Source organism: Mastigoproctus giganteus, chromosome 13, assembly GCF_048544385.1.
Source record: "Mastigoproctus giganteus isolate SK-2022 chromosome 13, ASM4854438v1, whole genome shotgun sequence".
Taxonomy (NCBI): Eukaryota; Metazoa; Arthropoda; class Arachnida; order Uropygi; family Thelyphonidae; genus Mastigoproctus; species Mastigoproctus giganteus.
In genome coordinates, this window is record NC_143587.1 from 114,594,491 (window position 1) to 114,607,929 (window position 13,439).

Sequence of the window (13,439 nt, forward strand, 5' to 3'; positions counted from 1 at the left end):
TCTAAATTTGCAGATAATGTAAAGATTGTAGGGTGGCTAATGACAGTCATCAGGGTGAGCTACTGCAACAAGATCTAGGAAAATTGGGATTGATGGGTTGAGAAATGGCAGTTGAAGTTTTAACATTGATAAATGCAAGGTACTATACATGGATAGCAGTAACACCAGAGTAACTTATCAACTGTGTGGTACTACACTCAGGGTAGTGGTGAATGAAAAAGACCTGGGGGTAATTGTGCATTCAGACACGAAATTCTCCAAGCAGTGCAGACATGCTCCCAGGACAGCTCACAGGGTTTTGTCAATGATATATAGAAACTTTGCTATCAGAGATAAGCAGGTGATTATCCCTTTGTGCAAAGCCATGGTTAGGCTGAATCTTGAGTATTGTATACAAGTCTGGATGCCTCAATTTAGGAAGGATGTAGATCTGCTGAGATGGGCACAAAGAAGGGCAACAAGATTGGTGGAGGTAACAAAAAGGTGCTCTTATCTAGAAAATCTGCAGTTCTGCAAATTGCAGTTTCTCTTGACTAGGCATTTGTGAATAGATCTGATTGAGGTGTTTAAAGCCTTGAATGGATTGAGTAAGCTGAATGTTAATGGCTTTCTTTTGCTTGCTTAGACTACACACATGAGGAGGCATAATTTCAAGTTGAGGTAGGATAGTTGCAGGATGATGTGTAGAAGTTTTCATTCAGCCAGCAGATGGTTGATTGTTGAAACAGACTTCCATCTGTTGTTGTGGAAGTGGATTGAATAATTTCAAGGAACAATTAGGCAACTGGAGGAGGGTATGGATGGGTGAACTATGTAGATTTGATTTTGGCTGAATGCTGTATAAGCTTACTTCCTTACATCATTTGCCATTACTTCTACTAGTACTACTATAATTGTAGTATTAGTAACTGTTTGATCAAATGAAATTATTGTTTTAAAAATAAAACGTTTGTAGTACCTCTCAGTATCATTGAAGATAAAGAAATTGATTTCTTTTTTAGGTCATTGCTGCCAGTTTTGGTATTTAAATGCTAAGTTTTGGAAATAGTCTCTACACCCTAGTCTGAAGAGCAGTTGTTATAACAAAACTTTGACTCAGCATTTCTAAAGAGGTGCAAAGTCTGCTACCTGTTATGTTTAAAAGCATAATGCCCTAGCTGGTTGGCTGTATTTGAATATAAAATATGTATTTTGTTAGCAATATTTACTTTCTGGTGCAGTGTCAACTTAAAAAAAAAATTCCTACTTTTTCTGAAAAATCTCCTGTTTTTTGTCTGTTTTGTCCAAAAAAGCCCCCAGTTTTTTGTCTGTTTTGATCAAAAAAGCTTCTTGTTATTCCTTCCTTGAATTCATTCAAACTACACACTTCCACAACTTTATATAGAGGCTTCTTCGAACAATCAATGACTCGTCTGAAGGCAAACTTCTGCACATCTATTTTGAAACCATTCTTGCTCAATTTGAATTTATGCCTCTACGTATATATATTCTTATCAAAAGGAGAAGAATCCCATTAGCATTGAGTTTTCTAAATCCATTTAAAGCCTTAAACACCTCAACCAGATCACCTCACATGTGCCTAGTCTCTAGAAGCAACCATTTGCAAAATAAGTTGTAAGAGCACTCCTTTGTTCCCCTCACCAATCTTGTTTCCCTTTTGTATACCCATTCCAGCAGTTCTACATTCTTCCTAAAATGATACCTTCAGACTTTAGCATTAGCTGTGGCATATGATGCAAGAAAGCAAGCTTATATAGCATCAGCCAAAAAAAAAAAACTTCCCATTTTACCGACTTCTTCCTTGAATTTATTTAAGCTATCAACTTCCACAATTTCCGATGGAAGTTTGTTCCAGCAATCAACTACCCGCTGGCTAAAGGCAAATTTCTGCACATCTGTTCTACAACTGTCTTTCCACAATTTGAATTTGAATTTATGCCCCCTCATGTTTGTAGTCTGAGCAGGAAGAAGAATCCCATCGGCACTGAGCCTGCTCAAATGATTCAAGGCCTTATACACCTCAATCAGATCACTTCGCAGGTGGCTAGTCTCCATATGCTGTAATTTGTAGAACTTAAGCCTTTCTTCGTAAGAACACCCCCTTTGTTCTTGTCACCAGTGTTTGTTGCCTTTCTCTGTACTTGTTCTAGAAACTTTACATCCTTCCTAAAAAGAAGCCTCCAGACCTGTATGCAGTATTGGTGTGACGTAACCATCGCCTTATACAATGGGATAATCATCCCTGCTTGCAGTATGGGATAATTAACCCTGCTTACAGTATTTATGTATGTTATTGATTAAACCCCATGAGCTGCCTGACAGCATGTTTGCACTTCTCAGACTTTGCATCAGCCTGCAATTACCTCAAAGTTCTTTTCATTTTCCACTGCCTTAAGTGTAGTACCACATAGTTGATATGTTACTTTCAAATTAGTGTGTCCATGTGCAGTACCTTGCATTGTTGTCGGTGTTGAACTTCAATTGCAATTTCTCAGCCATCTGTCTAATTTTTCTAGATCTTGTTGTAGCAGCAGCAGCATGCTGTCATTGCCATCATTAACTATCTGCCAACCTTTGTATCATCTACAAACTTAGCCATTAAGCCTGATATGCTCTCATCAATATCATTAATAAATACAAAAAACAACGAGCCCAGCATCGAACTCTGTGGGACTCCACCAATATTATTAGTTGAAAAAGTGCAATGCCCATTGATAACACTCTGTCTTCTCTCACACAACCATCCCTTTATCCATAGCAGTTACTTTCCCCTTATGCTATACTGCTCCAATTTATACAGCAATCTTTTATGTGTAACAGTATTAAAAGCATTCCTGAAATCTAAGTATATGATATAAAAATTTCTTTTTGCATTCAGTTCCTTTATCACTGCTTCATAGTATCCGATTAAATTGTTCAGGCAAGATCTTCCCTTGATCTTGCCCTTCTTTAATCAGTGATTCCATTGTGTTCCTCGGAATAGAATTTAAGGTAATAGGTCTGTAATTATTACAGTCACCTTTTGATCCCTGTTTTTTGAATTGGGGATGCATTTGCACATATCCAGTTAGCATTAGTAGAGATTGATGAACAAAGCAATCTTATACAGCATCAGCCAAAAAAAAAAAATAAAATAAAATAAAAACACCCTCTATTTCACCCATCCATTAACTCCAAAAGTTTGGCTAGTTCTACCTTTAATTTATTTAACCTATTAGCTTCTACAATGACAGGTGGAAGTTTATTCCAGGAATCAACCACCCACTGGCTAAAGGCAATTTCCACACATCTATTCTACAACTGCCTTTCTGCCAATTTGAATTTAGGCTCCCTTAGGTGCGTAATCTGAGCAAGGGAAAGAATTTCATTGGCATTGAGCTTGCTCTCAAACCATTCAAGGCCTCAATCATATCACCTCACAGGTGCCTTGTCTCCAGATTCTGCAGTTTACAGAACTTAAGACTTTCTTGGTAAGAGAGTTACCAAGAAAGTTCCTTTGTTCCACTCACTAATCTTGTTGCCTTTCTCTGTACTTGTTCCAGCAGCACTACATCCTTCCTAAAATGAGGCCTTCAGACCTGTATGCAGTACTCAAAGTGTGGCCTGACCATTGCCTTATACAAGAGGATAATCACCTCCTTATCCCTGCTCACAAAATTCCTGTATATCATTGACAAGACCCCCATGACCTACTCTAGCAGCCTGTCTGCAGTGCTCAAAAAACTTCATATCTGACTGCACAATTACCCCAGTTCTTTTTCATTCTCCACTGCCCTGCATGTAGTACTGCACAATTGGTACATTACTCTGGGGTTACTGCTACCCATATGCAGTACTTTCATTTATCAATGTTAAACTCTCAGCCCATCTGCTCAACTTTTCTAGATCCTGTTGCTGTAGCGTACTGTCATTAATGTAACTAAGAACTCTGCCAACTTTCGTATCTTCTGCAAACTTGGACATTGTCTGATATACCTTCATCAATATCATTGATAATTGCAGAAAACAACAATGGGCCCAACACCAAACCGTGGGACTCCACTAATAGCCATTCTTGATTTCCATTCTCTATCTTCTCCCAAAGATACTTTCATAATTATGGCTAAAGGTTTGCTTACCTCCCTTAATATAATTAGATAGATCCCATTCACCCCAGGTGCCTTTTTTATGTTTAACTTTAACAATTTCTCTTCCACTTTCCTCTCAGTTATCACAAAATATTTTAACTCCTTGTTAGCTTGCTAAACTTCTGGCATCCCCTTTCTGAAGAATTCCTCATGTGTGAATGTAAATGCAAAATTTCTAATCAATTTGTCAGCAACTTGAGCCCGGTCATCAGCAGATAAACCATTGAGATCAAGTGGACTAGTGTGATTTGATTCAACCCCTTCCTTCTACTGTTAATATAAGTAAAGAAGTCTTTGCTAATATTCTTAGCAGTTTTTGCCAGAAACTTCTTGTAAGCTGCCTTGACTTCACTTCTGCTTGTAGCTATTTTTAATTTATTAATTTGTGTATCCCACCACGCTAGCAGTATTCTGACCCATCTGAACACTGCCTGGATAACATCAGCAAGTATGCTTGCACCCTTTTTATTTGAATGTATTATCCTGTAGAAGCAGGATAATACATTTAATTCTCTCCTGTTAAGAAGCACAGACCATGCTGGGAAAAATTCTATCCCACTAGCCTTGCACATTCTATCTAGTGCCAAACTGATTGACGAGGCTGTCATTATGCATGCCTTTCTCTCATATCTGGGTAGAATCACAAATGCTTTCAGGGTTATTAACCTTAACTCGCTTCTTTTTTCTACATTGCTGGGTTCTTGTTAAGTAAGTCCTGAGATCTCTTACTCTTAATGTCGTTAGGGCCAGTGTGTACAACATAGTCATCACCTTTTGAGCCGTTAATAGATATCTGCTCTATATTGTCATCAACTTTTGCCCCCTGGGAGACATACCCTAATACTCCTATTTCACCTATCATTTTTGTACAATATATTTCCCATTTCCCTGACAACAAGTCACCAACAATAGCTGTCTCCTGTGAGACCAGTGCCTTTTGCTTTGTGAGTTTCCACTGTATTGTCTAAGTGCAAGTGCAAGCTGTGGTGTAGATGTGGGAAGAGGAGTGCTTGATGGGGCTCCCCAACTTAACTCCACCATATTTTGTGGTCATGTAGGCTTGAACCACAGTCCCTCAAAACAAGTGTACTCCTGTACTCTTGGAATTGGCCACTTGGTTATGGCAGTGCTCCAGGTTTTTGAATATCAAAACTTGACAGCGATGCATGCATATTACATCCTTGCTTTATTTTCCAGTATTAATACCAGAATAGATACACATAATAAGTTTATGGTCTCTTTGCATTAACTTTAGTATTTTGTAATTGATTCCCTCTTCTTCATTTCAGGGATTTAAAATTAGACAATGTGCTACTTGATCATGATGGTCATGTTAAAATTGCTGATTTTGGAATGTGTAAAGAGGGTATAAGTGGAGACAAGACAACAAAAACTTTCTGTGGAACTCCTGATTACATAGCTCCTGAGGTATCTTTTGCAGTTATTTAAAAAGTTTATGATCTCATATGTAATGTCCTATAAATCCTTTATTATCCAAAAAAATATATATAAAATTATTATTGGATTTTTATTGTTGTACAGATTGCTTCTGAAGCAATGCAGGTAAAATTACTGATCATAATAATATATTTAAAAAAAAATCTTTCTAATTTTTTTTATTTAAAAATTATATACCAAAGCTAACAATAATAAATTCAAACACTTTCTGTAAGTTATATATGCATTTATATGAAAAATAAATATATTATTATGATTAGAAATTTAACTTGCATTACTTTTGAAACTGTATTGATATTAGATAATAATAATAATAATAATAATAATAATAAGAAGAAGAAAAAGAAGAAAATCATGAAAGTCATTTAATCAGATTTACCTCCCACAAAGTCATAGTGATGGCTGAGGCAGATAGTGGGACTATCTGGTGTTGCTCGCAGTCACTATTACCCACCTCTGGATGCAAAAGCTAAAAGTTAAACAGGCCCACTTGCATAGCAGGATAAAGATGAGAAGTAGGAATACTGAACATACTGCATCAACTGTGGTGTAGGATAAAGTCACTGATGATAAGGCCTTAGGCAGAGGGGTCAATTTGTAAAGTCAGAGACAGTCTCTCTAGGACAAAATTGGAGCAAGTGGTGCTGTCCCCAGTATGGCTACCACAAGGAAAGGGCTAGAAGTCCAGCCCAACCAACTGGAACTGCTTCCTTACTTATTCTTGTTGGATACCACCACTGAGATAGGTGGTATCCACTGAGAATTTAACTTTAGTATGTTGCTTTAGTGCTTTCAAACACTGCTAATGTTTCAAGGCTTTTTGGCCTCTCTTCGGTGAGTGGGCAGGTATCTTGGTGTTGCAATAGTGACAACCCAGTTATTAAGTATAACTCCACAATATGAGAGATGCCTGATGGTGTGCACTGATTTACACTAAATGATATTTTGGCTCCTTCACAGTCTAGACAAAATGTCCTTTAGTCCAAATCAGTGCTAATAGTGGAAACATGATCAAAGCCATAAACACCTATGTAGTCCCGTACCAACTTACTGCTTTGGGATTACAGATTGCACCAACACTGAGCTGGAAGAAATTATGAGATCAACCAGGATAATGATGACAAGAGCTGCCAACACTATCCAAAGTCAGTCGAGAAACTGACCATAGCCCAGAAAGGAGGAGGGAGGGTTTGACTGACCTCACTAAACAGAAGAAGGTGATTAAGAAACTGAGGGATTACTTCCAGGAAACCTGAGCACCAATGTACCAAACCATTAGGAAAATAGACAAATGGCATACACTGCTCAGCTTCAACAAGAAGACCTCACTCACAGAGACAGAAGAAACAAAGGCAAAGATGGGTGAACAAGGCACTCCATGGCAGATCCTACAATGACCTCCATCAAGACTACATAGATGAGATGGCTTCCACCACATGGCTCTTGGACAGGAGGCTCTTCCCTGAGACCAAAGGATTCATGCTGCCATCCAAGAAGTAATTAACTCATCAGGAACTACAGGAAATACATCTCCAAGGACTGCTAAATAACAGATAACACATGTCAATGATGCCACTTGGCCCCAGAAACAATCCACAACATGACCAATGGATGCAGGGTTATCACCCAGACAGAGTGCACTCATAGACATGACTAGGTTGCCTGTGCCTGGATAATACACCAGAAGCTAGTGCAAGAACACCAACTGATCAAAGAAAGTGTGCTGTATTACAAATATGAATCCCAAACCATACTAGAGACTTGTACTCAAACTAAAGAATGGTTGATTGGAAGCAGACAGTGAGTGGTTATCAATGGACACTGCTCTTTGTGGACTAATGTTATTAGTAGAGTCCCACATGGTTTGATGCTGGGCCCATTGATATTTTCTGCATTTATTAATGATATTGATGTAGGTATATCACAATTAATATCTAAATTTTCAGATGATACAAAGGTTGGCAGGTTGCATAATGACAGTAGTGAAGGTCTGCTGCTGCAACAACATCTATTAAAATTAGGCAGATAGGCTGAAAAATAGCAATTGAAATGTATCATTGACAAATTTGAGGTACTACATATGGGTAGCAGTAATCCTAGATCAATGTACAAGTGTATGGTACTACACTCAGGATAGTGGAAAATGAAAAGAACCTGGGGGTAATTGTGCAATCAGATATGAAGTTCTCTGAGTCAGTGAAGACAGGTGCCCTCACCTCATCAGGCAGCTCATCAGGTTTTGTCAGTGATGTACAAGAATTTTGCTAGCAGGGATGTGGGGGTGATTATCCCATTGTATAAGCCAATTGTCAGGCCACATCTTGAGTACTGCATACAGGTCTCGCTTTAGGAAGGATGTCGATCTCCTGGGAAGGGTGTAGAGAAGGGCAACCAGGAAGGCTGCCCTTACCAAGAAAGGCTTCAGTTCTGCAAATTGCAGCATCTGGAGATCTTCCTCAATTTAAAATTGAGGAAGAATGGTTGCAGAATAGTCTTCATCCAGCAGGTGATTGATTTCTGGAACAAACTTCCATTCCATTGTTGTGGAAATGGATAATTTGAATAAATTCAAGGAAGAGTTAAACAAGCTTATTGGAGGGGATGGATTGGTGAAATGGTTTTTTTTTTTTTTTTTTTTGGCCGATGCTGCGTAAGCTTGCTTTCTTGCTTGCATTATTTTCTGCTACTAATGCAAAAGTTATAAAGGATGTCAGTTTTTAAGAATCTTGATGCCAAGAAAGCTGAAGGTCCTGATGGTATTTCTCCACTTTTCAACACCTGTGCTCCTGAGCTTACTACTGTTCTATGTTGCCTTTTATTGCTTTCTTATTTCACTGGGTTTTTCCTTCTGCTTAGAAGTTTGCTCATATCAGAATGAGGAAAGACAGATGTAGAATAGATGTGCGGACATTTGCCTTTAGCCAGCAGGTGGTTAATTTCTGGAGCAAACTTTCATCTGTCGTGGAAGTTGATAGGTTAAATAAATTTAAGGACAAACGTTTAGAGGGAATTGTTTTGTAAATTTTTTTTTGGCTGATGCTGCATAAGCTCATACACTTGCTTTCTTGCATCACATGCCACTGCCATACTACTACTACTACTATATCCAGCCAGTTCCTAAAGAAGGGTGACAAATCCCTCCCATTGAATTATTGTCCCATTGCATTTCTACTCTTTCTAAAGTAATGGAGAAATCCATTAACCACCATTTAAAAATCCATTTAAAATAATTTAATTTAAAATTTAGAAATCCATTTAAAATAATTTTAAAATTATTTTAAATGGTTTAGGAGCTCTAAACCATCATAATTTTTAAAATAATTTTTTAGATTACTTTGTGATTTTTTATAATTTTTTTAAGAATTTGTTTGTTTTTTGCTATTTTTTTAAAACTTATAATTTGATTTTTTAAATAATTTCACAATGATATTAGATGAAGCCAAGCCAAAATAGCAAAAAATTCATATTTAAACACATTTATGTACCAAGTTTTCATTTTTATGAATTTTCAAAATTTCATGATAAAAAACACTCCTCAGGGCTCATGCTTATAAACCACAAAGTAAGCGGTTGATATACAAATGGAAAGAGTGGGTGATTAAACAGAACTGTGAGGAACTTCAGCATTATTTGAGAAGTTATAATGTCATCTGATATCAGTCATAAAAAGCTACTGCTTCCTCTGCATCAGAATATATGAATTTTCTTCATTCTTGATGCTACTTTTTTTTTCTTTCTATTCAGCTGCTGACTCTGTACAAATCACAAAGCAACTTTACATGAAAATATTGTTTTTCGATTTGGGTGGTACCCGAAAACTTTCACTTCCCTAAAACTATTTAAAACATAGTAGTTAGTTAGCTAACAACATTTCTGGTATAATCTCTCTCTCTCTCTCTCTCTCTCTCTCTCTCTCTCTCTCTCTCTCATTTGTAACAGAAAGCTCTTGCATGCACTCAGCCTCTCTTAAAGAGAAATTGTGCAAGTGAAGATGGAAAGCACGAAATTAATGATATTAAGATTTCAGAAAATTACATTAGCTAACACAATTTTTACCTCCAAGAACTTAAATACTGTTTTTAACCTATTTTTATGAAAAGATTTCGAAAATCACCATGATAGTTTCACATCATGTCAGTTATTAAATATAGAGGGAGTTATATTTTACCAAAATATGCCATTTTTGCATAATCTAGTCAGTAATGTATGATATACTGATTTATTTTAACAGATATAAGCTAATTCTCTTAAATTTGGCAGTGATTCTGGCCTCAGGTTTTCTTGTGATAAACATAATGAGACTTCTACCTGTGGTTCTTAGGTTCAAATTCCAATGCAACTATTTACAATTTGAAGAGTTACAATTTTACAATCTGATCGGGACATGTTCACAGGGTTGTAAATATTTCCTCCAAACAGCAGCTGGGAAGATAATAGTGATCAAGTACAAGTTGAGGATTCCCCAGAAGCCTCCACTTCACAATATGTCATCTATCAGCCAGTAAGTTCAGGTAGTGAGGTATACTTAATCAAACAAGATGAGTTAATTGATTTGGTTCGAGACTTAAATTTGCCAAAAGAACAAACTGAACTGTTAGGTTCTAGGTTACAGCAGTAGAATATACTTGCAGCAGAAACAAAGATTTCAGTGTTTCGAAAAAGACATATGCAAGTATTTGAAATATTTTGCTATGGAGGACAGTATGTATTTTTGCAAAGACATTATTGGACTTTTGAAAGAACTAGGTGTCATGCATAAGTCAGATGAATGACGTTTATTCATAGATGCCTCAAAATTAAGTTTAAAAGCAGTTTTGCTTCATAATAGCAACTAATTTCGATCAGTTCCTGTGTTTCATTCAGTTGGACTTAAAGAAAGTCATGAAAGCATGTCTAAGGTTCTGCATGCACATCTGGTGAGTATGGGCTTGGCACACTCAGGGTCCCGAGCTGAATATCATCATTCTTCTCTTTCTTGGTGATTCCTCTCTCTCTCTCTCTCTCTCTCAGGGCAACTTGGAAAATTTTTTTTTTGGCTGGTGCAGCATAAGCCTCAGGCTTCCTTGCACTATGTGGCTAGTAATAATAATAATACATACCAGGATTATGGTTGGAACATATGCAGTGATCTTACGGTTATTGATTTCAGTGGCATCGCATGCCCATTTAGGTTGGGTGTGCTTTTATTGGGGGGGGGAGTTTTATGCAACTCACGCTACAAAATTCACATGTTAATTTGAACTTACGATTGCATTTTTATCGACGTGTGAAAGTTTTAAGAGTGCATAGCATAGCAGTGCTCTTCTTAATTGGTCCATTGAAATTAATTGTAGAATAATTTTGAATACTTTAGTTTACTAACTAATATAATTTTAACTATACAATCCATAATTATGGACAACGTAAAGGTTCCCTCATCAAATAAACAATAGCAATGTGTCACATGTGCCATTTATGTGAGAAGCACAGAGGGTTTATGCTTCGTGGTGAGAAGATTAGAATATCATTGGCAAATACTAGAGTGAAGTATGAATTATCTTTATTGTGTTACAACTTTTAAAAAACACCATATAATACACACAGAAATCTGAAAAAGTAATCACTTGGGAAAATATTATTTTTTTTGATTGAACCAAAGAAAGGCTTAAAAAACTCATTTTACTTATTTATACACCAGTTCCAATCTCCTGTTTTGCTTTAGGAATTGTATTAGCACATCATCATAAAATGAAGGTCTTTTCTTCAGCTTCACCAGCAATGTCTTTTCAATGGTGAGTAAACTTAGGCGTATAACCTTTCTTGCATTTGTGTTCCTCTATAACACATAGTATTCTCTTCATAGCTGAAAAAGAATGCCCAGCTGTAGCAGTATAAATCGGAATCATCATGATAAATTCCACTAATTTATAAATTTCCTTCAATGCAACCTGGAGCTGATTTTCTTGTATGAATTTTAATAGGTGATACACTGGTTTCCTTACAAATTCATCAGAAGAAAAGAGTACTTTTAGTTCATTTTTTTTTTTAGGCGTCTCCATAGCCAGGTGGGCAGGAGCAGCAGTGCATAGCACACGCTTCTTGATTAGGCCGGGGTTTGAGCCTGTGAGCCACCAAATATGGAGGATGCGGAAAGGTCGGGGAATGACCTCCGCATATCCCTGGAGCAATGTGGCCTTAGTTGCTAATGCTCCTAAAAACCAAATAACAACATAACAACAAGTTCATTTTTCAAGCGAACTTAGTCAAAAACTGATCCGTAGAAATCCTTTAATTTTTCTAGGATACCATTAGGAAAGGTTTTCACATACTGATCTTATCTTTGACTACAAAGGAGTTGAAAAAAATTCAAGTTTCGAAAGTGAAGAGTATTTTTCTTCCATCTCCAGGTACTATTCCCTGGTATAATCGAAAGCATGTGCTCTTCTTCAGATTCTTTTCATCTTTTAGGCCTTGGCTCCTCAACCATATATTTTTCCTTTAAAGAAACCCAAATATAATCAATCCATGTTCCTTCTCATTCCTAAGCTGTTTCATAGAATCATGCACCTTTCACAATAGTACAATATGCCATAGGGTGAAGTTTGCAATATTTTATTAAGACATCAGTATAGCCAAACAGAACAGAAAAAATTTCTAGCAACAAATTGTTTGAAAATCTTGTAAGAAATACAAAAAATCACAAGCTTTGATTAGAGAATCCACATCCCATTCCCCAGAATTCTCCACAGTGTGTTGGAATAATTCAGCAAGTTGAATTCTGTGACATTTTACTGTGTTTGTTAAATGGGAAGTAACGTTCCATCTGGTTGGTGCGATGGAAGGTAATTTTTTAGCAACAAAATTTTGCAAAGCATTTACTTTTTTCGATGATTTAAAAAAATATGCTGCCAATCCACTGATAGTTTGGAAAAACAATCTATATTCCTTGATATTCGAGAGGCTTTGCTTCAGAACTAAGTTCAAAACGTGGGTAGCAATGTGTAAATATTGCTAAAGGATAGGCCTTGATAATTTTACTTTGCAACCCATTAATATGCCCACTCATTACACAGGCTGACCAACTTGTCCTTAATATTAAATTCCTCAACTCTATTTACAACATGTTTAAAAAGACTACTAGACGTTCTGTCGCCACTTACGTCTGTAAATCTGATGAACCTTTCATGTGTTTACCCATTATGGACAAAACGGAAAACAGTTAATAGCTGCGATTTTGACATGACATCTTCTGTTTCATCCAAAAGAATGGCCACAAATGTAGTGGAAGAAATTTATTTTTTATAGCATCTTTAACCACATCAGATATAGCATTAATGATATCATTTTGTACTGTTGAAAAAGTTCCTCGAAATACAGTCAATGCCTTAAAATGACTGTCTAAAAAAGGATCATACTCACGGAACACATTTAAAAATTCTATATAATTCCGTCGATTAACTGAATCTTCAGACTTATCATGACCTCTCAAAGGAAGCTCTTGCTTGGCCAAATAACATACAAAATAGCATCAATTAATCTTTTTAAAATGTCTCTATTTTTCTTTACTTGTTCATTATGATGCCTAATTTCAGTTTTTCTTTGGCTGTCAATGAGAGTGTCAATTCTTTGTTTTCCAAACATATCTAGTTATGAATGCATTTATGTAAGATTTTAAAATGACTGAACATGTGTTTGGGAGCGCTCATGTTTTTGCACTGCTGCAGCTAAATGATTAAGATCGGAATACCTGTACTTAATTTCAAACACCTTTCTCTTGCCAATAAAAAAGTCTTGACCACACTTCACATCCAGTTAACCATTCTACTGTATCGTATTGTGAAACAGAGAAATGTCCCATGTACTCAGTTTTTACAT

At 36.6% G+C, this 13,439-nt stretch overlaps 1 protein-coding gene across 2 annotated transcripts in view; it reads left to right on the forward strand.

The window, feature by feature from the left end:
* Nucleotides 1-13,439, forward strand: part of LOC150076375 (protein kinase C, brain isozyme-like) — an 847,829-nt gene that overhangs the window by 671,876 nt on the left and 162,514 nt on the right. For both annotated transcript variants that reach the window (XM_090387781.1, XM_090387780.1), the window contains one exon: nucleotides 5,417-5,555. In XM_090387781.1, coding sequence (XP_090243907.1) covers nucleotides 5,417-5,555 — 139 coding nt within the window. The remainder of the gene's footprint in view (nucleotides 1-5,416; nucleotides 5,556-13,439) is intronic.